The 25581-nt window shown below is 28.0% G+C and overlaps 1 protein-coding gene and 1 long non-coding RNA gene across 2 annotated transcripts; one reads left to right on the forward strand and one right to left on the reverse strand.

The window, feature by feature from the left end:
* Positions 1–509: 509 nt before the first annotated feature.
* Positions 510–23278, forward strand: LOC136084651 (uncharacterized). Its single transcript, XR_010640722.1, has 4 exons — positions 510–580; positions 2332–2386; positions 6895–7040; positions 23201–23278. It is a non-coding gene; the product is annotated as an uncharacterized LOC136084651 (long non-coding RNA).
* Positions 2456–5773, reverse strand: LOC101238309 (tyrocidine synthase 3). Its single transcript, XM_065805067.1, has 2 exons — positions 5687–5773; positions 2456–5473 (listed from the first exon to the last, which is right to left on the reverse strand). Exon 2 carries the CDS (start codon positions 5463–5465, stop codon positions 2889–2891), a length of 2577 nt encoding a protein of 858 aa, XP_065661139.1. The 5' UTR covers positions 5466–5473; positions 5687–5773; the 3' UTR covers positions 2456–2888.
* Positions 23279–25581: the final 2303 nt, after the last annotated feature.

Here is a 25581-nt window from a genome sequence, read left to right on the forward strand (position 1 = left end):
CTTGCATAAAGAAAATGATTAAGGGGCAGATTATTTGTAACACCATAGTAAAGATATTGTACTATGACAGCTATTTAAGTTCATGAAGAATTATTGTTTCTTTTCTTACTCACAACAAGGACGTATAAATCTATTTATACATCCTTGCTCACTACAACACAATATTGTACAAAAAATAAATTTTTTGCGAAATTAAAGAGTCACGGCGCAAAAAATAGCTGTATTTTTAAGGTTTATAAAATTATATATATAATATATAATCATATAAAGTTCTCAAACCTGTGTAAAGCAACATTTTTAATGTCATATTTTTCAATTTTTTAATCAATATAGCATAATCAACGGTTTCGAATGCTTTTGATAAGTCATGATCCCTAGAACAAATACCTTATCAAAGGAGTCATTTATGCTTTTTACAAGATCCGATATCCTGTTGCGTAAATTTAATTTGTAAATTTATCATTTTAATGTACCAAATAAAAATAAAAAGTTTATTTTATATACAAATCCGTAAATATAGACGTAATAGATAGAGTTGTTTTTCAATGGAAAATTAATGCATACAAATTAAACACTAATGGTAAATAATATTTGTATAGAAAAAAAAGACTTTTTTTTAAGTTTTAATTGTTTTTTACAGTATCTTATATTGAAATATATTTTTGTATATTGTTTATAATGTTGTGTACTTTTAATCTTTATTTAGTTTTGCTATGTATTTTTGTGCTTTATTTATAATTCCTTGTGCGATGTTTATATGTGCGATGTTTTTATTCTTATGTATTTTTATTATATTATCGTATATATCAATATAATGTCATATTCTTGAGTGCATAAGTTTAGTTTTTTTGTATATTATAAATTATTTTTTTACAATAAATGTTTGTATAGTGTGGTAGGCTGTTACGTTTTGTCAGTATATACTGTTTGTAACTTCCCCTGTCTGTACTTATATATTAAATTGTTGTTTGAAAATTAATATTGACTTTTTAATATTATATAATTACTTTATTATTGTAATAATTGTCGCTTAATTTATTAATATTATTGCTATTATTGTTCTTAATATTATTATCATTCCTATAGGTATTTAAATTTTATTTTTTCTATTTGCTTTTTACTTACGATTAATCGTAACTAAAAAACAAATACTAATCTATTTATTTCAGTGGTCGGCATCGTATTTTTAAAGAGGCCCACTTGCAAAATTCTTGTTTTAGTTGCGGCCCACAGCAATAAATAAATTATATATAAAATAGGTTATATTACCTATATAACAGAGTATAGTATAGAATTAGATAATAGAACTAATAATTGTATCAATACAAAATACATACCTAAGAAAAAAAAACACATAAAACACAATTAAAAATATGGTGAGTATTTTGTTGTTGCAGCTAGCACAAGGCCATTCAAATGAGTGTCAGTTAGTCTTGTTCTGTAAACATTATTTATTATTTTCATGGCTGAGAATGTTTGTTCGCATTGGTAACTAGTGCCATACATACAGATAAGTCTATTTGCATGTTTTTTAAGAACTGGAAAACGTTCCTTCATGGCAGCATGCCAGAAAATAATTAAATTTTCACCTAAAGTGCCATCTTCATCTTTTTTTGATGCCTTTCTTTTCAACTCGTCGTCACATTGAAAGTTAATTAGTTCATCCTCTGCTTTTAATATATCAGTTTCTTCAAAGTCCTTTAGAATACTAATAAACTGTTCTAATTATTTTTGACGTGCTTTTCGAATGTTTTTATTTTTGTAGAGTAATTTTTTAGCATGATTTAACTTTTAAGTATAAGGATCTTATTTGAAGTCTTAAAGTGCTACAGTGTTAGAGTACATTAAAATTAATTTTTTACTATGTCTAAAATGACAAGATCTGGTGTTAGGGAGTATTTTATAAGGAGGCTTTATAATTTTTACAGCCTGGAAAACAACTAAAAGGCCCACAACTACACTACTTTGTATATTATGCAGTTAGGTGGCTTGGGACCCACAAATTATGTTGCAAAGGCCCACAATTTGCCGACCTCTGATTTATTTCGACTTTATTTTATTTTTTAATTTCTACTTTGTAAGAGTTTCTTTCAGAGTACTGCTGTTGTTTTTATGTTTACTTAATTTTTAATTTTTTCTTTTAGTTATTATTGGTGTCGTTTTAGTTTTTAAATTTTATTATTTATAAGTTTGGTTTTTATTAAGTTTTTTTTTTTTTTTCTTTTGTGGTTTTTTGTTTTAGTTTTGTTATTATTGTTTGTTATTCGTATTATATCATATTATTATATTACTTATATAGTTTTAACTTTGGTTATAAATTTTTTTTTCTAGGTGTCCCTCCATTGACTAGTTTTTAACTATATGAGTGACACCTAACCTTATTTATGTGAGTTTATAAATATTATTGTAAATTTTCATATTTTATGGTGAAATAAATGTATGTACAACGATTCTGTAACGGTGAAAGCATTAATATATATTTTTTTTAATACACACAATACAATAACTAATGATTCAGTCTGTTATAACATGACAATATTGAGCAAAAAAAATGTAAACAAATAGAAAAACAAATAAACATAAAAATTGTTATTATTAGATAACATAATATATATCTATATATCTTTTTAACAATTAATAAACTTTTTTTTAATAACTTGTTTTTAATAATTACAATACATTACTAAATTGATATTAATTTCAAAATTCTACTAATTTTTAGGTAAGATACTAATGTCGATTGCGCCAAACAAAGTATTTATGTCAATTGCGCCTAGTATGATATCAAATTGCTCGAATTACAACGTATTTATCATAATAAAAAAAAAAAAAAATCATGAAGTACAAAAATTTCAATAATTCATAAAGTATAAAAATCCATTAAGTTTTTATTCTTTGTTTGACTCCTTTTTAACTGTATTAGCTTTATCAGAAAAAACAGTTTTTGCATTTTCGCTAATATAGTTTATTCCAACACATCCAAGGGCATCTTTAATGCCTTTAAATGGATATTCCTCTTTAACACAGATTGTATTGATATTAATAGTTGATAAAAGTTTAAATCCTAAAAGTTGAGTATCTATATTGAAAGTTGCAACATTATTACTGAGTGTGCTCACTGCGTCAAACTTTTCTTCAGTAGCAAATTCAATCACGCGTCTAGATAGCTCAACAATAACTTGACAAGCAATCTCTCTTGACAATTTTAGATCTGCATGAATGGTTGCAAAATCTAACACACTAAATTTGGAACTTGGTAATTCTTGTTCTATTTCTTTTTCATACAACGACAACATTGCATCAACAGCAGGAGGATAGTTCACTTCTAACGGAATGTTTCTTGGACAACTTATTGCTACACCAACCACCTGTCCACAAAATGTCGCATAAAATGAATACCGAGGAAAACTATGAAACATCGTTTTCACAAAACTGCTAAATTCAATTTCAAAGTTTGGATCAGACAAATGCTTTGAAATGGGATCTAATTCTTTAAATGCGCGAGTATGCTGTTGAACCAGAATATCTACAATATCACTGCTAGCTTCAGAAACATGGTATACTTTTAACTCCTTTACTTTTATGGATTGTTCTAAACTGCAGTTTTCTTTTGTAAATTTTTTTATGAGCTCGTTTATAGATGATGCAAAACTCATTTCTTCAAATGTTACTTCTAATCCAATACTTTTTAGTTTCTCAATAAAAACCCATACACTTACAGAGTCTCCACCTAGCTCAAAAAAACTACATTCGAGGTCAATAGTAGAAACATCTGTGTTTAACACCAATGCTGCTATGTATTTAAATTGATTTTTTATTGGAATTGACATTATTTCTTCTTTTGAAAAAGCATTATGTTTGTTTGAAGGAATCAGTGTGATCAATTTTTGACGATCTATTTTATCAGATCCTTCAGTATAAGGCATTGTATCCAAAAAAAGTATTCTTGGGATCATGAATGATGGAATTTTACTGTTTAACAGTTTAATAACACTTTTTAACAAAATTGTTTTTGGAGAGATGAAACAATAAAAATCTGTTAAGTCATTAACCTGTCTAGCTACAACGGCAACTAAGTTAAAAGGATAAAAAGATTGTATTGTTTTCTCAACTTCGGAAATATTAACTTTATTGCCTCTTATCTTAAAAAAATCTTTATTTCTACCAACTTTATAAATTCCATTTTCACGAAGAATGACAAAATCACCTGTTTTGTATACGGTTTTAAACTTTTTCTTCAAACCATTATAGAACGGATTGATATCAAAAAATTTAATATTTTCAGCATCATTAGATAAGTAACCAGGAGATACGACTGATCCAGATACCCATAATTCACCAATTTCAAATAAGTTATTGATTAAATTCCTCTTCGAATCAACTATGTAAGCAATAATATTTGGTAAAAAAGTTTCGCCAATGAATGTTTCTTTTATGTTGTCTGCAACAGCCAATGGATGCATTTTACTGTACATACAATTCCCACAAGTTTCAGTTGATCCATAAACATTCCAAAGAAGTGTATAAGGTAAACATTTAAAAAAGTCAAGGACTAAACTTTGGTTCAAGTCTTCTCCACTACTCCATACTTCTCGAAGATATAATTTATTTTTATAATCACTGTTTAATAGTAAAAGTAATGATCGCAAAAGACTTACACTACTATACAACTTTGTAACTTTATAATTGCTTAAAAGATCTAAAAAAACTTTAGTATTTTTAACTTGATCTGATCTCAGAAATAAGCATGACTCTTTCATGCATAAAGCAGATAATGTTTCAGTGAAGTAATCAATGAAGACAAAGTTGGATTTTGAACACATTATCTCATTTTTTTCATAATCAAATTTAGATCGAAACCATTCAACAGTTTGAATCATATTTCTATGAGTAATCTTCACAGCCTTAGGTTTACCCGTACTTCCACTTGTAAAGAGTATACAAATTATACTATCTTTATTTATTGGATAAAAACTTTGCTCGTAACTATCCACAAAATCATCAGATGGTAATAGTAATGTTTCTACACTTACTAATTTAACTTCTCCTAAATCAATTTGTTTCTCTTGAGCAGGAAAATGGTCATCAGTAATTAAAAAATTTGCTTTGATTTGAGATATACAAGACAACATTGATTCTGTAATAGGTTCTTGCAAAGGACAAAATGATATTCCCAGTTGAATTAAAGCAAGTACAACTGCAATGCGATCACATCCATTAGAAATAAGTAAAGCTACTACTTCACATGAACAATTTTTTAATAGCTTGTATAAATTGTGTGATACTCTCTTAATCATTAAACTTAATGTTTGATATGTAACTTTCTCTCCATTTGGATTAATGAGTACTTTATCAGCAACTTCTTGAGTTTTTCTGTAATAAGTAAAGAAATCCTTTTCTTTAGTATCTTTTTTGTATATTATTCTTTGCACATCATTTTGTTCATGCATTATCCCATACTCCATTATTAATCCTTAAAAAATTTATAGAAAAGTTGTGTTTCAAAAAAACTACAGGTATATAAAATTTTGTAATAAAAAATATATATAAAGTTTTACAAATCTTATTATGCCATTGGTTATTTATCATTCATTTTTATGAGTATGCTAAAGTGTTTATAATCAAAATGCAAACCAGAAACTAATAATCAATCATTAACCTTTACACACAAAAATAAAATACTTACAACATAGTAAAAAATACTGTAATACTATTTTTTGTTAAGGGACAATGCATATAGTGCAATCAATCAATCAATTATTTTTACTACAAAACTTTATATTTTAAACAATCAAGCGTAACAACTTTGATGTAGTACGGTCATTTATTTTAAAAATAAAAGTAAAAATAAAGATAATAATATGATAATAAAAAGAACAATCAGAATGAAATCATTAATTTAAAAAAATGACATTATTAACAACAGTAACCGCAATATTTCTAATAATAAGTACTATACTAATAATAATAAAAACGATAATATTAATAATAAGAACAACAAAAATAATGATAATAAATAATAGCAATAATATTGATAACAATAATAATAAATATAATCAAAATTAAGAATCATCTGTAAAAACGTTGCGAAAGTAGTTGTTTCAAAATATTATTTATTTGAAAGTTAAAAATTTATTAAAAACATTATTATGTGTAGAAATTATAGTTTATATAAAGCGTGTACACTGGATATAAAGTATGTACGTCGCGACGTCCTGCTACCGTACATACTTTATATCCAACTTTTCGCTCCGACGTGTCGGAGCGAAAAGTTTAAAAGCGAAAGAACGTTAAAGCGAAAACCGGGAAATCGAGTAATGTGATAATTCAGCAACAACAACAACAACAACAATGTTATTATTGAAATAATTTTTTGTGATTTTGTTATTATTTCAATGTTATATTATAGATTATTTGGCGTTTGAATTTTTTTTTTTTTTTAATTGTTTATATTTTTTATTTTTTAGTTATCGTTTAGAATTATTTATATATTTGGTATTATAGCTGAGAGTTTTAGTTACAGTTAGAGTTTATTAGACTAAATAAATAAAAAAGCATATTGTATATAGTTTAGAATTATTTATTTATTTGTTATTTTAGCTGAGAGAAATAGTTTCAGTGCGACAAAATAGAATAAAATCTTCCATAAAAATTATTTTTGCACTACAAGTTATCTGATAAAAAAAACTTGCATGATTTCTTATTGATATTATTTCATTTTAATTTCTTTTTTGATATTTATACATTACATTTCAAGCAAAAGATTGTTTCTTTGTTTAAATAAAAATTATTCTTAAAATTAAAAAGACGCAAATTAATAATAAATTAATTTGCGTCTTTTTAATTTTAAGAATAATTTTTGTGCTTTTATAAATGTGCTTTTATTTTAATTAGGTGTGGTGAGTCAGGCTGTTTACTCTTGATGCTTTTAGAAATGATTAGATAGAAACCTCAAGAATTGATGTTTAAATTTTTAGTCATAAACTAAAAGCCAGGACAAATATATCGACACAACATATTTAAAAAAGAGACATATGAAGGTTAGTATTTAATATAAATTATAATCTAGTAGATAATAATATCTACAAATATCCCTATTTATGTAAATTAAGGCAAACTTTTATCAGTTCATATTTATCAAGTTGATCACTTATGCTTATGATCTGTAATAAGAAATAATGTTCTCTTTATAAAATTATTTTTAAACTAATGTATGCACTGACTATTTTAGTCCTAAAGTTAATATTTTCTCTTACTATTTTATACATTTGTGGATTGGTTGGTTTACATATTGTTCTTTGCTGATTTTTTACAAAAAAATTATAGATGTTTGTTTTTGAAGTTCTATTTTTTTTTTAGGATTGTTTTTGGGCAAATGTTGATAGATTTTAATTTTCTTAAGTAAATCTGCTTTATTTCGCGTTTAATTTTGAGATTCCTTGCACTCAGTAATAATGCGCTTTGAATATGCAATATGGTTTTTTGAGTCTTTTAATTAGGTAAATAAGCTAAAGCACTGTCATAATTGATCTGTGTTTATTTCTACATTTAAGCCAATTTTTATGTAAAGAATAAGAGGTTAAAAAACTAGTTGATATTTTAATTCATATGTTTAATAAATTATTCTTGTTCAGAACAGAAGTGTCAAAACTTATTATATTGTATTAAAGCTTCTAAACTTATGAGCCTTTTTTAAAATTAGCTTTATACAAAAAAATAAATAGAACATAGAAAAAAAATGTTTACAATAAACAACCCTTGAAGTATAAATGCCAAATTAGTAGTGTGCAAAGACCTTTTGCTTATAACAATTGTGCTAAAATTCAGCTTTTGAATATATTGTCAACTTATGATATGTTTTTAAATTTATAAGCATACGAATATGCAAACATCTCTATAAATATCTATAAATATCTTATCTCTATAAATCCTAAATCCATCCTTGTATGAAACACTTTTGCCATATCTTAGATGGATCTTCTAGTGATGTCCTTTCTCTTTTAGACAAGGTGCAAAAATGAATTGTTTTTGCACCTTGACTTGCTCTTGCAGCAAACAAGGAGCTGCTCTTGCAGCCAACCTCCAACCATTATATTATTATCGTAATGTTGCTTCTCTTTCTATTTTTTATAAATACTACAATGGACACTGCTCAAAAGAGTAAGCGTCACTTATGCCATCTACTAAAATTCATTCTTGTGTTACTCATCATTCAATAAAGTCTAATTGTTTCACTATGACTGTTCCTAAGTGCTTCCAAAATCCTTATTTGGCTAGTTTTTTTCCTTAAATTTTTTTTTCACTTACTTCATTTTGTTATTCTGATTCATATAATTCACAATCTATTAGTTTTTCTGTTATTCGTTATCTTGCTCTATAAATTTCATCTTTTCTGTAACAGTAGTTGCTTGCAGCCTTGTTGGAAATAAAGATGTTAAAAAAAAAAACATTTCCAATGTTAGCCCAACGTATTGTATTAGCTGGGATGTTATGCATTTTACACTTTTTTTTTTATAAAAATTTTTTTTTTCAGTAATATAAAAATTAGCAATACAATAAACTAAGTAAATTATATAAAATTTCCAAAGAAGTAAACTAAAATTAGATTCATCTATAGCCTGCAGTTTATGTTTTTTAGATAAAATAGTTTTTAAAACAATTTATGTTTTAAAAACTATTTTATCTAGTTCAAAAACATATAACAGCGTACTGAACATCAAACAAATAAGATAATAAAAGCTATTACTAACCAATCTGTAGAAAAAATAAATATTTATGCTAAGTAATGCAAGTGAAGAAATAAAAACTTTACTATACTTAGGTCACAAACAATTCATAACATAACTATTAACAATAACAAATCATTTAGTTAAAGCATAAAAAGTAAATAAGTTTCTCACCAGTCAATCATCACAATTGAAACTTGTTAAACTAATTAGCCAAGCACATATAAGCCTCTATATTATAGAGACTCATATTGTGATTTTTGACTTATAGATTATAAGTCAAACATCAGGCTTTATAAATACAACATATAAAAGTCATTTTTGACACAGGCTTTGAGCTATTATTCATCTTACTAAAGTGTATGTCTGATAACAACATTATTTTCAATACAAATATTAAAAAAATTAACTTTATCTTGCAGATAATTCACCGTAAATATAACTGATCGATATGATGGCACATAAAATAGAACCACTTCTAACTAACTAAATTTTTTGTGTGGAGACAACTAAAAACTTGACCTCTTATTATTGGTTTCTCAACTTTTACACTTTGTTTTGGAGCAAAGTTCTAAACAATTCAATTTCGCCTTACTCTATCTTCTATAAAGTATAAGCTTCATGAACTTATTTCTGAAATTGACTCACTTCAATTGTAACACCTTTAAGATGACACAATTCAAAGAAAAAAATCCAGTCTTTATTAATAATTATTCCTCTCCTAAATGATGTTAAAATTTAAATTAGTCAAAGCCCCATGGAGAGTTCGATTACCTAGTCTTCTGTCCACTTATTCTTGTCTAGAATATGACCTTTGAAAATTAGCAATTTTAATATAAATAGTCAATTGCGTTTTCCTTTTTAAATATTAACTCATTTATATAAAAAAAAAAGTTACCAATGTTATTAAATTTTTTTTCTCGCTTAACCCATCCCATTCGCTTTTAACTTTTTCGCTTTTTCGACCTTCGCTTTTAAAATTTTCGCTCTCAAAAGTTTCGCTTTAAAGACACCGAACCGTATGTACACTTTATATAACTACTAGCAGTAAGCAACCCGTAATACGGGTTATGGTCGGTCTGTAACATACCGTGATCGGAGGGTGACTATGAACAGCGGGGTGAAAAGGAACACCGGTACTAGCTTTACTAAATGGTGAAGCAGCACATAAAATATAGCCAAAAATTGAGATTTTTTTACTCACTTGCCTTAAATATAATGTGTGAAAGATAATTTCTGGCTGCCCTCAAAATTATCTTTTCCCGCCTTTTCTCCATCGGATATAAACATTGCAAGTTATGTGGTTAGGGCAATTAACTCACTTATCAAGGAATATCTGAAGAACCTCCCCCCCCCCACCCATCTAAACGTCATTAAAGTTGGCTCGCATCACGATCAGGTACATAATTTTTTTAATTATGTACCTGCTTTTAATTGGATACTTGCCTGTATCCAATTAAAAGCTCATCTTAAAATGATATTTTTTTTAATACGAAATTAGACTTTTCTTTGTTAATTTTAGGAACTATGCCTCGAAATTACAAAAGAAAGGAAAACAGTCGAGGTTATAAAACAAGTTACACAAAAAAAAGACATAGAAACAGCTGTAATTAAAGTAAAGAACCATGAATTTACCATGAGGAAGGCTTCAAAAATATACAACATTTTTGAAGCCTTCCTCATGGTAACAACATTCAACAACATTGTTGATTGGGGAAAATCTTGGTTCACATTTTTCTCCTGAAGTTATTAAAGCCACGATTCAACATAACATCAAGTTTATAACAATGACCCCAAATGCAACTCATCTCTGTCAACCACTAGATGTTGCTGTATTTAGAGGATTAAAGCAGTCGCGGAGGAGTATTCTTTTAAAGTGGAGAGTAGAAAGTTGTATCAAAGGAACAATTCAAAAGGAACACATACCTACGCTTTTAAATAAATTGAATAACACTTTGCAGCCAGAAGCTTTGATTAGCGGATTTCGAGCAACGAGGATCTACCCTATGAACAAAAGAGGTTATAAAACGCCTTCCAGGAAAATATAAAGATCCTGGTGGTAAAGTCACCGTAATGATTCTTAACGAATCCGTTTTAGATATTTAAAAAAATAATCTACGATTAGGCGCAAATCCACCAGCAAATCGCAAATCACGTGGTCCAAAGGTGGAACTAGGTAAAAGAATTCATTGTTTAGAAAAGTCAATGCCATCAAGTTCAACAGAGCTTAACAACAACACAGATAGTAATTGGTACTGTGCTTTATGTAACAAAAAGTGGGTAGAGTTAAGCAATGATGTGAGGACTCAATGCGACCATATGGAGTAAACCATATGGTTTACTCCATATATTGTAAACCATATAGTTTAATTGCAGTAAACAATATGGTTTACACCTCCAGTGTATCCAAATCCGCTGTTCATTTTCATCCCGTTTCGGAAATACGTATATACTCGTGTGAAACCAGAAAACTAAGGTATTTACTTCATAGTGTTGATCAGGCTTACAACTTTTACAGAAAGCTGAAAAGTATAATGTTTTGTGGCAAAAAAAATTGTAGTGATGAGGCAAACAGTTTTCTTCCATGATGCAAAAAAAATGCAATGTTCAAGAAGCGTTCATAGTCACCCCCATTCACGGTAATTAATTTATAGTGACTGTTTTCAAAAATTTAAAGTTGCGAAACCGTAACTCAGAGGTCGGCAAATTGTGGGCCGCGGCCCAATTGTGAGCCTTTGCTACATAATTTGTGGGTCCCAAGCCACCTAACTGCATTATATACAAAGTAGTGTAGTTGTGGGCCTTTTAGTTGTTTTCCAGGCTGTAAAAATTATAAAGCCTCCTTATAAAATACTCCGTAACACCAGATCTTGTCATTTTAGACATAGTAAAAAAATAATTTTAATGCACTCTAACACTGTAGCACTCTAACACTGTAGCACTGTAGCACACTGTAGCACTAAGACTTCAAATAAGATCCTTATACTTAAAAGTTAAATCATGCTAAAAAATTACTCTACAAAAATAAAAACATTCGAAAAGCACGTCAAAAATAATTAGAACATTCGAATTTGTTCAGATGAAGTAACTCAACAATTTAATTAATTCAACGCTGTAAAAACTATTTCATATCAAATATACCAGTGGTAAAAGTTATCGTCTTTAGAATGTTTTTCGTACTTTTCTTGAATAAAAATACTACGAAATAAGTATTATAAAAGAAATAGTCGGCAAATCTTTAATGATTTAAATAACCGGTTTTTTAAGACGCAATATTTGGAAATTGAATAACCGAAAATTACTCGATTAATCAGAAAAATAAAATACGACTCATTGAGAAGCTGTTTAGAAAAACAGAAAAATTTGTTTCAACAAATGTCTAGCAGTGTTGATTGTGAAACTCGTGCCTCTAATATGGTGTCATGGATATTAGCAAAAAACCTGAAACCATTTACTGATGGTGAAATAATCAAAGAATGCATGATTGAAGCATCAAAATTTCTTTTCCCAAATGATAAAAAAATTCATGACAAATTTCAAAGTATGCACTTTTCCGCGCGTACAGTTACTCGAAAAATTGAGAAAATGGTTGTTAATGTTTATGAACAATTGTCAAACAATCTGTCAGAAGCTGAATTTGTGAGTATCGCTCTCGATGAGTCTACTGACCTTGTCGGTAAAGCACAACTCTGTGTTTATGCACGTTTTATCACTACTAATTGTTGTTTATTTGAAGAACTGCTTGGAATTGAACCACTGGAAACAACTACAACTGGACAAGACATTTATGACAAATTGTTCAAAATATTAAAAAATAGGAAAGTGCCTCTTCAAAAAATATCTTCAGTTGTCACTGATGGCGCTCCTGCTATGATTGGAAGAATTCGAGTTGTTACTTTGCTGAGAAATAGTGGTGAGTTTCCTAACAAATTTATGTCATATCACTGTGTGATACCACCTTCAACCGCATCACTGTGATGAAGACAAAACTTAATTTGTACAAAACTCAATTTGCATCTGGTAGTTGTACTCATTTGCCTACTTTAAATGAATGTCAACCATCAAGGGAAATGTTATCGTCATTTTCATTAACAGTGGCTGCTCTGTATGATCAATTTGAAAACAGATTTAATGAATTTGAAGACTTAAAAAAGCATATGGTTTTTTTGTGTTATCCATTTGACTTTGATATGAATGATATTAGTATTCTAAAGGACTTTGAAGAAATTTTAAAAGCAGAGGATGAACTAATTAACTTTCAATGTGACGACGAGTTGAGAAGAAAGGCACCAAAAAAAGATGAAGACGGCACTTTTGGTGAAAATTTAATTATTTTCTGGCATGCTGTCATGAAGGAACGTTTTCCAGTTCTTAAAAAACATGCAAGTAGACTTATCTGGATGTATGGCACTAGTTACCAATGCGAATGAACATTCTCAGCCATGAAAATAATAAAAAATGTTTACAAAACAAGACTGACTGACACTCATTTGAATGACCATGTGCTAGCTGTAACAACAAAATACTCACCACATTTTTAATTGTGTTTTATGTGTTTTTTTTCTTAAGTATGTATTTTGTATTGATACAATTATTAGTTCTATAATCTAATTCTATACTATATTCTGTTATATAGGTAATATAACCTATTTTATATATAATTTATTTATTGCTGTGTGCCGCAACTAAAACAAGAATTTTGCAAGTGGGTTCCTTTGGAAATATGGTGCCGACCACTGCATTATGGCAACATAAAAAACGTGTTTCATTAGGAAATTTCTTAGCACCACAATGCTGACAAATATAATTCATTTCTCCTAAATAATTATAATCTGGAATAGTATTACTTCTTGCCATACAATGCATTCTTTCGTTTCTAGCAGCAATTATAGCATTTATTTCGATTATTAATTTCATCTCGCCTAAGCCTTTCATTTCTACGACGATTAACTTGTCTATTAACATTTCCATTTTCTAAACTAAAATCTGCTTCTAGCCTAATATCATCCATTTAAACTTCACTTTTGATTGAAAGTAGTAACAAAAAATCTTAAACGAATCCTGAAGATTGTAACCTTTCCTATATAATTTTTCTACTCTAAATGCCACACACAAATAATTTTTATATGTAACAAACTGCAATTTAAAATAAATTATACAATAATCTTATGACTTTAAATATATATATATATATATCAGCTAGGAGATGTTTCAAAAAAAATTAGCAAGTAATAATGAAAAAAATTATTAAAAACATGGAATTCTAATAATAAACATCCTGTTAACACAGGAAAATTAAAAAAAAACGTTGTAAACCCTTTTTTGCAAACTTAAATATTATTTCTTCAAAAAAATTATTAGTAAACGTTTTTAAAAAATTCACAAAACTATACAATATTTTGTTCTTCTATACCACATAAATACATCACCTGATAAATCTAAAATAAAAAATGTAACGAATAAGTAAATAAATAAGAAAAACATTTCATACAAAAAATGAAAATCAATGCAACTTACAGAGAAAAGCTGTTGGGATTTACCAGAGTAGTAGTTGTTAAATATTATTATTTCATGTTAGCTTGTAGAAAATAATTTATGCTAGTAAATCATGATTCCAAAGTATTTTTAGCAAAATCATGTAATGAACAGCGCTGAAGACAAAAAATCAAATTGAGATAAAACAAATTGTATATATGACAAAACAATTTGTCATAGCTTTTAGTTTATAAAGTAATTTGAAACAAAATAATTTGTATTGGCTTTAAGTTTTTAGTTTTATAAAACAAATTGTATATATGGCAAAATAATTTGTCATGGCTTTTAGTGAATGGTTAAAAGCAGTAAGATTTAATTATGAAAATACCTATTTATCATTTTTAACAATAGACACCAACGTGAAGGTAAGCCAAATGTCTATCAGCTCAAAAGATTACAAAAAAACAACATCACAACAACAACACACAACAATAGCACACACCATAAGTTAATATAATATGCATATAACATAACTTAACATTCATATATAACATAACATTCATATTTAACAGAGCATAATTAACATCATTACGCAAAATGTTATTAAAATACATTATTATTTATTTTTAGAATAATTAACAATAAAGGCTTGAAAATACCTAGAACTAAAGCAGTAACAGTTTGACTCTAAACACTGGCGTTTGACACTCTGCTATAAGTACATCACTTGACGGGCAAGGTTGACAAATCTTGCTCTACACGTTTACCAAGTCACATCACTTAAAAAATATGGAAACAGCAAAATATAAACATATATGCCAACTATAAACACAATATATATTTAACCTTATATAAAAATATTTAATCACATTTATAAAATAATTACATAACACATATTAACACATACACAAACAAAAAAAAAAACACTTTACATTATTATAAAAAAACATTGATAAAACAACTATAAAAAAGCATATATGCAAACAATAAACATGTGCAAACAAAAATTTTAAAAATGACACGAAAAAACTTTAAAAGATTCAAAGTAAACAAAATAAATATATACCAACAATACTCTTTACCTTCATTTTTTTTTTCTTTTCATAAGAACTGTTATCCTCATAACAAAATTTAACCTTTACATACAATAACATGTGACATGCTATGTCAGTGTTGGCACAAAATTTTAATTTATTTTTCTAAATTTTCTAAAAAAGAACAAAAATAGTTAAGGTGGTAGTATAATAATTAGCAAAAAAAAAAAAAATCAACTTTTTCAAATAAAAAAAAATTCTACAATGTGTAATATAACATCAATAAGAAAAAAAAAAAAAAAAAAAATTATGACAAATCTTCTTTAGCATAATTATCGCTGAAGACCCATAAATGGGGTAAACTGCGACAGAGATTTTTCAAGAACCCTTATATATTTTTTATTGAAAATTTGGCTGGTGATATATTACATGTGGCATTGCAACATAGACTAGAAGATTTTGAAATGGTCAAAAAAATCAAAAAATATTTGCATTTGTGTAAATTTTTGCAATTTTAGGGGTAATTTATGAAAAAAAAAGATTAAAAATTGCTGAACGAGAGAAGCAATAAAAATTATCCTAGTGTATGTTGTAGATACTAATGTAGTGAGTATGTGTGCCAAATTTCAAGTAAATCTGATAATTGTTTTTTTTAAAAATCCACGTCGCAAACCCCAAATACATGATTTTGAGAAAAACGCAATTAAAAAAAAAAAGAAGAATAAAATAGTTCAAAATTCACCACTTTTACAAGTTACACCTTCCAGTTCTTCATTTTGGTCACAAAAACCTTTTTTTATTGCTCTTAACTTTTTTCTTCTTGATTTTGCTTTAGTACTACATTGTTTTTCTGCTTTAATGATTCGTTTATTGTCTTTACGTAAACAGTAATTTTGCGCATTTACACCGAATTCCACTCCAAGCTCATTAAACAACTTATTTAAGAACTGCTGCCCTTCATTAAAATTTAGTACAGCTGAGGCTACTCCTATACTTAGAGCAGTTCTTTCAATAAATATATCTTTTGGGCATCGCTTCCATATCAACTGGTTTAAAGACTCATTGGGATTCTGCGTTTTTCCATGCAAACATTTTTCAAGAAGTTTATCGGAACCAAGGTCTATAAATATTGGTTTGATGGTGTTGCAGACAGCAGCGGGAATACAAATATTTTCTTTATATGAAATTTTGCCAGTCAGTTTGTCAGACTGGAATTTGCACCAAGAATCTTTGGTACGCAAACAAAACTGATGACGCGTTTCGCAATCACAACCTTCAGAACAGTGAAAAAGTACAGCTGCAACACTCTTTTTCATTCCATATAAATTTCCAACGTTTTGCCTTATTGCCTTACCATAATAATTTTTCAATATATTTATAACATGTTCTGTTAAGCGACCTGCTCCTCCTAACTTTTTGCCATCACATAAAGTTTCTTTATTTTGTTTTTTTAAGTTTCTTAATCTAGTACCAACACGTTTTTGAACATGCCCAATGCACTCTGCTTTTTTTATTTCAAAATCTCCATAAGGTTTTGCAGAAACGACATTAACATATGAACTGCTATCTCCATCTCCTAGAAACGTTGTTTATCTCAAATTATTTTTTTTTCAGATCGCAAAAATATTTTTATGCACTTTTTATAATGTAAGGAGTGAAAATCATTATATTCTTGATGATGTGTGTATTTTTTTAACTCCCATATAGAACACAACTTACAAGTTTTTGTTTCTATTTCGTAATCAACACACTTACCATTTTCTACAGCAACAGCTGTTACTAATCCATTGTTTGAGGTGTATCCACGTTTCTGCCATGATCCATCAAACCCACAAATAATATCTTTAGATGTTTCATTGATTTATAGTAACTCATTTGCTGCATTTGACATGCTTTTGTTAACCAAACTTTGATAGACATCCAACATTATGTGCAATGTGTCATTATAGCAGTTTTTATTCATTGGAGGGTTCATGTTCATAATTCCACAATATGTTTCTATTGCTGAAAATCCCTTACCCATTTCACGAAATGCAATTACTGTACGAGTGTTTATGTCAAAGCGTTTTCGTCCAACACAATTAATTTTTTTATCCATTTTAGCAGATGAAAAAAAATTGTTTCCCATTCACAATCACTGCAACAAATTATTAGTCCAATACTTAGGCCATGTTTTTTTGAAGAATCAAACTGCAAATTTACTAACTTGTTACATTCTGGGCATTTAAGGACCATTATTGCTTTTTTAAGTAAACCAAAGTTCATAATAAAGTTAAAGTCTTCATTTATCTGTTGAGGTTCATTTACAACTTCTTTGTTGAACAACTTCTTGTAGGATGAGGAACATGGTATGTTTTCAACTGAAGGTATGGCTACGGTTTCATTATTTTTGCAGACATTTGTATGTCTGTTTCCATAAAACTTTCTTTTCTTATTTTGATATACTCTTTTAGAAGATTGTTTTTTTTTCGTTCGACCCATTACACTTTTATTATTACACTTTTATTAAAATAAGATATTTTAAAAATTGACTTATGTATACTACACTATAGACTATTGGTGAACTTATAAAGAGCATAAAATAGCAATAAAGCGTGCTCATTCGCGTCTAAATCGAGTCAATAAACAAGAAGTAACTGCTGATTAACAATTTTCATTATAAAAGTTTAGCATGAAACTGTTTTTATCGCTTATTTTATATAACTTTGATTGCAAAAACCCGTAGCAACCTGGTAAATAAAGCGTTGCTATGGATAAAAATTGATATTGAACAATTTAAAAGCAACTTCAGAGGTATATACTGATTTTTTTATTATAAAGCAAGATAAGATTTCGACTCTACGATAGTTATATTAGCTAAAAAATGTATTTTTGAAAAAATAAATTTTTCAATTTTAATTACTATACTACCACCTTAATAGTATCACAGAAATTTCAAAGTAGTAATAACCAATTTTATGGAAATGGCATTAGTATAACTTTTTTGTTGCATAAAAAATAATTAGGCCTCATCCATACCCTTATTTTCCTTCTAAAAATAAAATATATGTTCCATAAAAACAAAACTGCTAAAATAAAACTAAAACTAACAAAATGTAAACGATTAAAAAAAATTAAAAGAAGTGATCTTTTCTACTTTTTATCTAATGAAAATATTTTTATAAATTGCTAAACTATTTTCTATACTTACTTCAATTATAATATGATCTTAACGATAATTATTTATATTAATTTGATTCTCTATGTTAGGGGTCGTCCATAAAGTACGTACGCCAAAAATTTTGAAATTTGACCCCCTCCCCCCTGTTGCCATGCGTACTTTTATGATCCCCCCCCCCCCCTTAAAAGTACGTACGTTTCTCAAATACCCCCCCCCCCCTCCTTCAAATACCCCCCCTCCCTCCTTTATTTTTTTTCTCAATAAAAAAGTTTATTAAAAAAGAAAACAATGGTGGAGGGTACCGTAGATACTTTATACGACCCCAAAGCTCTTTGTTTGCGCATTCATAAAACTTTTCAATAAATATATGCAAATTTAAATTTAAATAAATTTAAATTACCTTTAAACAATGTGTGTGTTTAGTCGAGAGGATAACGCGGAGGGAACGGTCGGCATATTTTGAAACCCTATACAGACTCAGAATAGGCAGAAAAATGAGCGATCTGATTCGCTGATTTTGAAAGAGAGGCAAGTGTGATTTTGTTGAAAAATATAATTAAAATCAAAACAAACAGATTTTTGAAATAAATTTCAAAGTAATGATATACTAAGTTTATCAATACAAGTCATGTGTTACTATCAACACATGAAATTCATTTTATTTTAGTACTCTTCAGAGTATTTAAAATGTATCAAAATCTATTTGTACAAGAGAATTTTCACTCGTAAAAATTTCAATAAAGTTTATCTTAGTGATGAAGATTTTATCTATTGTTAATTTTAAGAAACGAAAAAAAAAATGTGTTGAAGTAAATTTGAAAAAATCTGCAAATGTGCTAAAATATGCTCTTGGCCTTAAAGCATTCTCAACTACATAGTTTATATAAGTATGTTGTGCGAGACTAATAGTGAAGCACTTTTGCATACAAAGTTTATATGCAGGTTTACGTGACTACTGGTGAAGAACTTTATTTATAAACTGATTTACATGTTTATTATAAAGAGTTGAAAATTAAAGTTTTTTAAAAAAGAAAATTTGTACTAATTGCAAAACTAGCTTACATGTTTCATGTCAATATATGAGCTCTGAGGAGATTTTGTTTTCATGCTTTGTTTCAACCATAGTTTGGAGGAGGCGGATATATTTTTTTATTACGTAACTTTAATAAAACATCGTGTTAAACCATTAAAAACTTTTTTAAAATTTAAAAAAATTTTGGCAGGCTACATTAAGTTATAAAATATTTGAAAATTTAACAAAAGAAGTGATATTTATGTTTGTCTACAGGACAGTAATTTTTGCACTGTTACATTTAAACACTGACATTAAAAGCAAGAAAAAGTATTGAAGTCAAATAAGTTAACCAAATAAAAGTGGATTATGGCATAAATAAAAGTGGATTATGGCAAATGATTGTGGCATTTTTTGTATTGTATTAATTGAAAAAAAAAAAGATTTAAAAAACTAAACTAAGTGGTTAAAATCAAACGTTTTAATGAAAAAAGAGTAATAAAAAAAAGAAAAGAAAATTATCAAAAAAAAGAACAAAATAAGTTGTCATGCTATGAATATTTTTGCTATTATAAAATGTGTTTTGTATGCATAAACTCTTAAAATATTTTACTTTAATTTGCATGTGTGCAATTTTGCAAGATTTCTAAATGTCTTTCACATCAAATATAATGTCCTTGTTCTATAAAGCATGCTCGATACAAAGTTTATATGCAATTGCACCAGACTACTGGTAAAGTACTTAAAATATGCAAAGTATAAATTTTAAGCTGAGGCAGAGGTTGTTCTAAGCTCGTTACTGCATCTTTATTCCAACTTGTTAATTATAAACAGTTTAACATTTAATATTTTGGAAAAAGAAAATTTTTACAGATATTTTTCTAAGCTAGCTTACATGCTCCATATAAATCAACCTAAATTTTGAGAAGGCTGATAAGTACATCAATATTTTTCTTTATATATATTATGTAGGATGAAAATTGGATATTAATCTAATGGAAATAATTTGAATAATAAATTGGATAATAATCTATTGGAAAATTTAACAAAAAAAGTGATATTTGTTTTTTCACTGAACATTAAAACTTTACTGAGTATTAAAATCAAAAAATTTAATTTAGGTGAATTATGGCAATTTTTGTAATAAAATTAACTTTTACATTTGAAGAAGTAAGTTTTCAAAAAAATTATTAATATTACATCAAAATAAAACGCATCTCTGTTTTTATATTAATAAACAAGAGATATTCACAGAAATTTAAAAAAAGAACACTTGTTTTTATTGGTTATACCAAAAATTACATAATGAAACTATTCATAAAATTTGTAAATATGGAGTACATTTTATTTAAGGTTTTTTTTCTAATTTTTTTAGAGCTGACATATTTTCTTTTTCATCTGGAGTATTTAATGTAAAATAAATTATTAGCATTATAAGTATATAAAATTTATAAAAGTTTGCTGCTTTATTTAATATTATTTACCATCAGTTGCTATAGAAGGATACACATTTTATATTAATTATAGAATACAATAATGAGTATTTTGTTCAGGTTAAAAGCTATATACCAACGAACATGTATTGAGTTTTGAAATTGAAATAAACAACAACATGAACTTGCATGTTAGCAATCTTTCTTGTTTCTACCTTTTACACTTAGTTTTTCATAAAGGTGTGGTAAGTTGAGAGTTATTGCTTTTGGTAATCAGTTTACTATATCAAAACACACTTGTGAACATCAGGTTATAGATTTTTTCTAATAGCTTATTATTCTACAATGCTTTGTGATCTTTTATTACTATACATTACCAAAGGATATCTAAATTCGCTCTTGCTTACAATTGCTTTTAATTTAAGAGTGTTGCAAATCATTTGGGCTAGCTATAACAACCAATAAGCAATATTCTCAAACTTTTTTAGTATTGTATATAATTTATATATGGAAGTAATAAGTGTAAAGTTCTAAAAAGAAATTAGGCTATTTTTTCAAAATACTTTTCTTGCTAAATGATTGGATAAATGGGAACTTAATTTGAAAAAAATTATACTAAGTTAATAATAGTCTATTGATATTATTAGGTAAATTTTAAAACTGTTTTAAAAAATCTATCGTATGAGAATCACAGCATAGTCAAGTTTTACCATCTGGTTTATAGTTTGTTACAATGGTTGTCTTTTTTATATCTTAGAATTATAAAAACAATTAGAAAAACAAACTAAATTTTTTAAATCTTTATTTTTAAGAAAAAATTCTGAAAATCACGAATGTTTTGAGTTGTGAGGGTTTGTATAAGTATTTGTACTATATTGCACAAAATTGGATAGAAAAATCGTAACTTTTTTTGCTATTATTATTTGGTTTTTTGTGAAATTACTCAAATTCACTTTTATTATTCAATACGTTTTTTGACATTTGTTTTGATTTAAACATACGCGCAACAGCCTCTCTTTCAAAATCAGCGAATCAGATTGCGCATATCTCTGCCTATTATGAGCCTTGCAAAGATTTAGAACGGCGGAGACCTAGGAACTAAAAGCCCTAAAACGTTTGCCTCCCCTTCCCTGCCCAAACGTGAGGAAAATATGTAGCAAAAATTTCAACTTTAGGATCTAAAATTTAATTTAAATTTATCGACAGATTTTAATTTTTGTAGAAAAATATTGTAAATTACAAGAGTTATGATCTTTTTTAGTGCCCTCACGTATGGGCAGGAGAGGGCAAGCGTTTTAGGGCTATTTGTTCACAGGCATCCACCATTCCGATATTTTGCAAGGCCTTCTCATTTGGCATAGGTATAAACAAACTTAAATTAGGAGTTTGCACGATGTGTGAAAGTGTCCTATCTAGAACATCAAAAAATTCTGAGGGCGCCCATACATGTGTGTGCATAGAGGGAAACTATACCCTCTACTCCATATACCATACATCTTTATATGTTGGCAAACTAGAACCTTTAGTCAGATGTAACTTTTCGACTGATTAGCTGGTTAATTGTGATAAATTAGAAAATCGAAGTACGTGCATTTAAATTGAACCCTCCCTCACCCCCCCCCCCATACGCTTTCGTACGCTTTTTGAAGACCTCCCCCTCCCCCTTATGAGCGTACGTACTTTATGGACGACCCCTTATATTTCTAAACTAATGAATAATAATTAAGTTCCAAAAGGTAAAAAGTTTTCACTCGCTTGAGAGATCTTTTTCCAATGTCCGCATGCATTTTGAGAACGCGCTCTTTAAAATTCAGAAAAGCCTAGTAACTAATTAAAACTACTTTAAAAACGAAAGCGAAATGACGTCATACGTTAAACGTTAACTTTAGCAATTATATTAAGATTTATTATTATTAGATAATAGGTGCAAAACTGTTTAAATAACTTTTAAATCACCTGGCACATCGTCAGGAGAAAAAGATTGCAGTAAAATTGGAGGTCGAGTAGTATCAAGCACATAAAGACATCAAATAATAATGATGATCTTCCTTTATGCTTTTGCTTTATTCCTTTGCAAGTTAAATGTGTTTAATGTACTGAAATCTTTTATTGAAATACAGAATATTTATAGTTACATTTGTGCTGATCACAATGTGTTTATAGTTTTAAGATAATTGGAATGTGTTTTTATAATTTTCATATGTAGTAATTCATCAATGGTATTTTTTGAAACAACACGATTATCTAATGTTTTCATGGAATGAGTTGTGAATTATTAGATAAAAAACGTTAGATTTTTTTTTTATCTTTTATATGGTAACCCAAGAAACTTAACATATTTTTGTAATTTTTATATGTAGTATTTCATCGCGAGTATTTTTTTGAAAACAACACGATTATCTAATGTTATCATGGAGTCAATGATTGGATAAATAACGTAAGATATTTTTTTTATATTGCACTCCATGAAACTTCATTGATATAGAAATTGATATATAAAATAAAAAAAGTAAAAAACTTATCAAATATGTATATACACACTTGATGAGTTTTTGTTGTTGTTTTCTTTTATTTTTTATACTTCTTTTTTTTTTATTCCTTAAAATATATAAAAATATGTATTACTTAATTAATGTAGAAGAGATAAATCTATTGCTTTCTTATTTAATCTTATTACTAATTTTTATGGTTTATTTTACAACTACTTTACTTTTAACTATTTTGGTTACAATCTTATACTTATTTTACGATTTCTTTACTTTTGGCTATTTTTGGGTGACTTGGTTGTAATTGCTAAATCTATCAGCTTGACAGGCAGAAAAATATGGATATCGAAAAGCACCAAACGTTAGTTCATGCAAGCATCAAATTGAAATGATGGTAGAAGTTTAACCGTTTGCTAACCTTAAACTTTTATATGTATTATGTTGTAAGGCAATGTTATTGAAATAAAAGTTTGGTAATATAAAACGTATTGCTAAATTGCCTGTGTATTTATAGTTTAAAATAACCCACATTCCATTTTATATCACCCATGCGACTTTTTTAGGTAATCAAATATCACCTCGCTTCACCTTTACTTCCTGATGTGTTTTACTTTAAAATCTTTAAGTTAAAATCTTACATTTGTCTCCCAAAAGTCTCTGAGTTAAAATCTCGGGTTTATTAAAGTATTGGTTATTTATTAAAATAGCAAAAATGTTAAAAACAAACAAAATAAACCAAAACTAGCATAAAAAAAGGCAATGGCAAAACATCGGCTAAACGCCGTTCAAAAACAATTGCCATGTATGGATCATGCCTTAAACGGTGAGCAAGACTTGGATTGGACCATGCTTGTTGGCCGATGGTGGGCCAGTGATGACACTGATGGTGGGCCATGCATGGGCCAAGCATGGCGAGTTTGCTGGGATTATGATCTTAACGATAATTATTTATTTAATATTATTCTTTATATAATATTTTTAAACTAATAAATAATAATTAAATTCCAAAATGTAAAAAGTTTTAACTCGCTTAATAGATCTTTCTCCATCCAATGACCGCATGTATTTTGAGAACGTGCCCTTTCAAATTCAGAAAAGCCTAGTAACTAATTAAAACGAAAGCGAAATGACGTTGAACGTTAAACGTTGACTCTAGCAATTATATTAAGATAATATCTACGCCCCCTCAATTTGAGAAGGTTGAAACTTAACACTAAATAGTTTTTTTATGAAACTTTAAATTTACTTATAAATGAAACGGTGAATGTTAAAAGGGCCAACAATGTAAATTTTGGGAAGCTAAAAAAAACTGCATTTCCCCCCTTAATAAATCTTTGTTAATGGTTTAATAATTTTTTTATGAAGGTGAAAAACTTTATCATTTTCAGAAAAAAAATTATTAAACCATTAACAAAAATTTGCTATGGGGAAAAATGCAGTTTTTCTTTGATTTCCGAAAATTTACATTGTTGGACTTTTAACATTCGCCGATTCAAATTTAGGTTTTATATAAGTAAATAAGTTTTTGTGAGGAAAAAATAACTCTCTTACATTTAAGCTCTAATAAGCTTAGGTGTAAATTTAATTTTGGGCGAAACATTCTTATATGACGTAAGTATGAACATACAAAAGCTTAAAGCTTAGAATTTACCTGGAAATTCTAAACTCTTTAGGCAGCCACTGCCTAATTTTATTGGGTATTTTTGTTTCCCAGACTCTAAAACTTTATTATATGACATAAGTATAAACATATAGAATTTTACTGTGCAACTAATTTTTCAAAATGGAGGCAAGACATAAGTTAGCATCGTAGCGCTTTTTTATTTTAAGTTTTGCGTCATAATTTAATAAATTGTGTATGACGCAGTTAGAGCGAGTTGGATAACCAACGGTTTTTGTAAGAAAAAAAAAGAAACGTTGGGTTGTACATACAATCCAGAAACTTAGAGATTGGAGCTATGGGATAAACAAACAATAAATCGAAACACGGTTTGAAAAATACTTTTCGCCAAAACAAAGTCTTTTTATATTCAACGGACACAACTCTCGCATATCAAAAAATATCGAAGACTTAATACAAATAATGCTAAGCTACCTTGTTCACTTACCCATACCAGTTGTATTTTACAGTGTTTAGGTGAAGTGTTTTTAAAACAGTCAAAGCATCTTGGAGGTACTGAATTATTTTACAGCCTTTAGATACAGTGTTTTCAAAACAGTTAAAACATCTTGGAGATAGTGTTTAAAACAATTTT

Source organism: Hydra vulgaris, chromosome 09 (genome assembly GCF_038396675.1).
Source record: "Hydra vulgaris chromosome 09, alternate assembly HydraT2T_AEP".
NCBI lineage: Eukaryota > Metazoa > Cnidaria > Hydrozoa > Anthoathecata > Hydridae > Hydra > Hydra vulgaris.

Excerpts from the sequence above, each read along its gene's own strand:
- LOC101238309 (XM_065805067.1), bottom strand. The coding sequence starts at position 5,465 with ATGGAGTATGGGATAATGCATGAACAAAATGATGTGCAAAGAATAATA.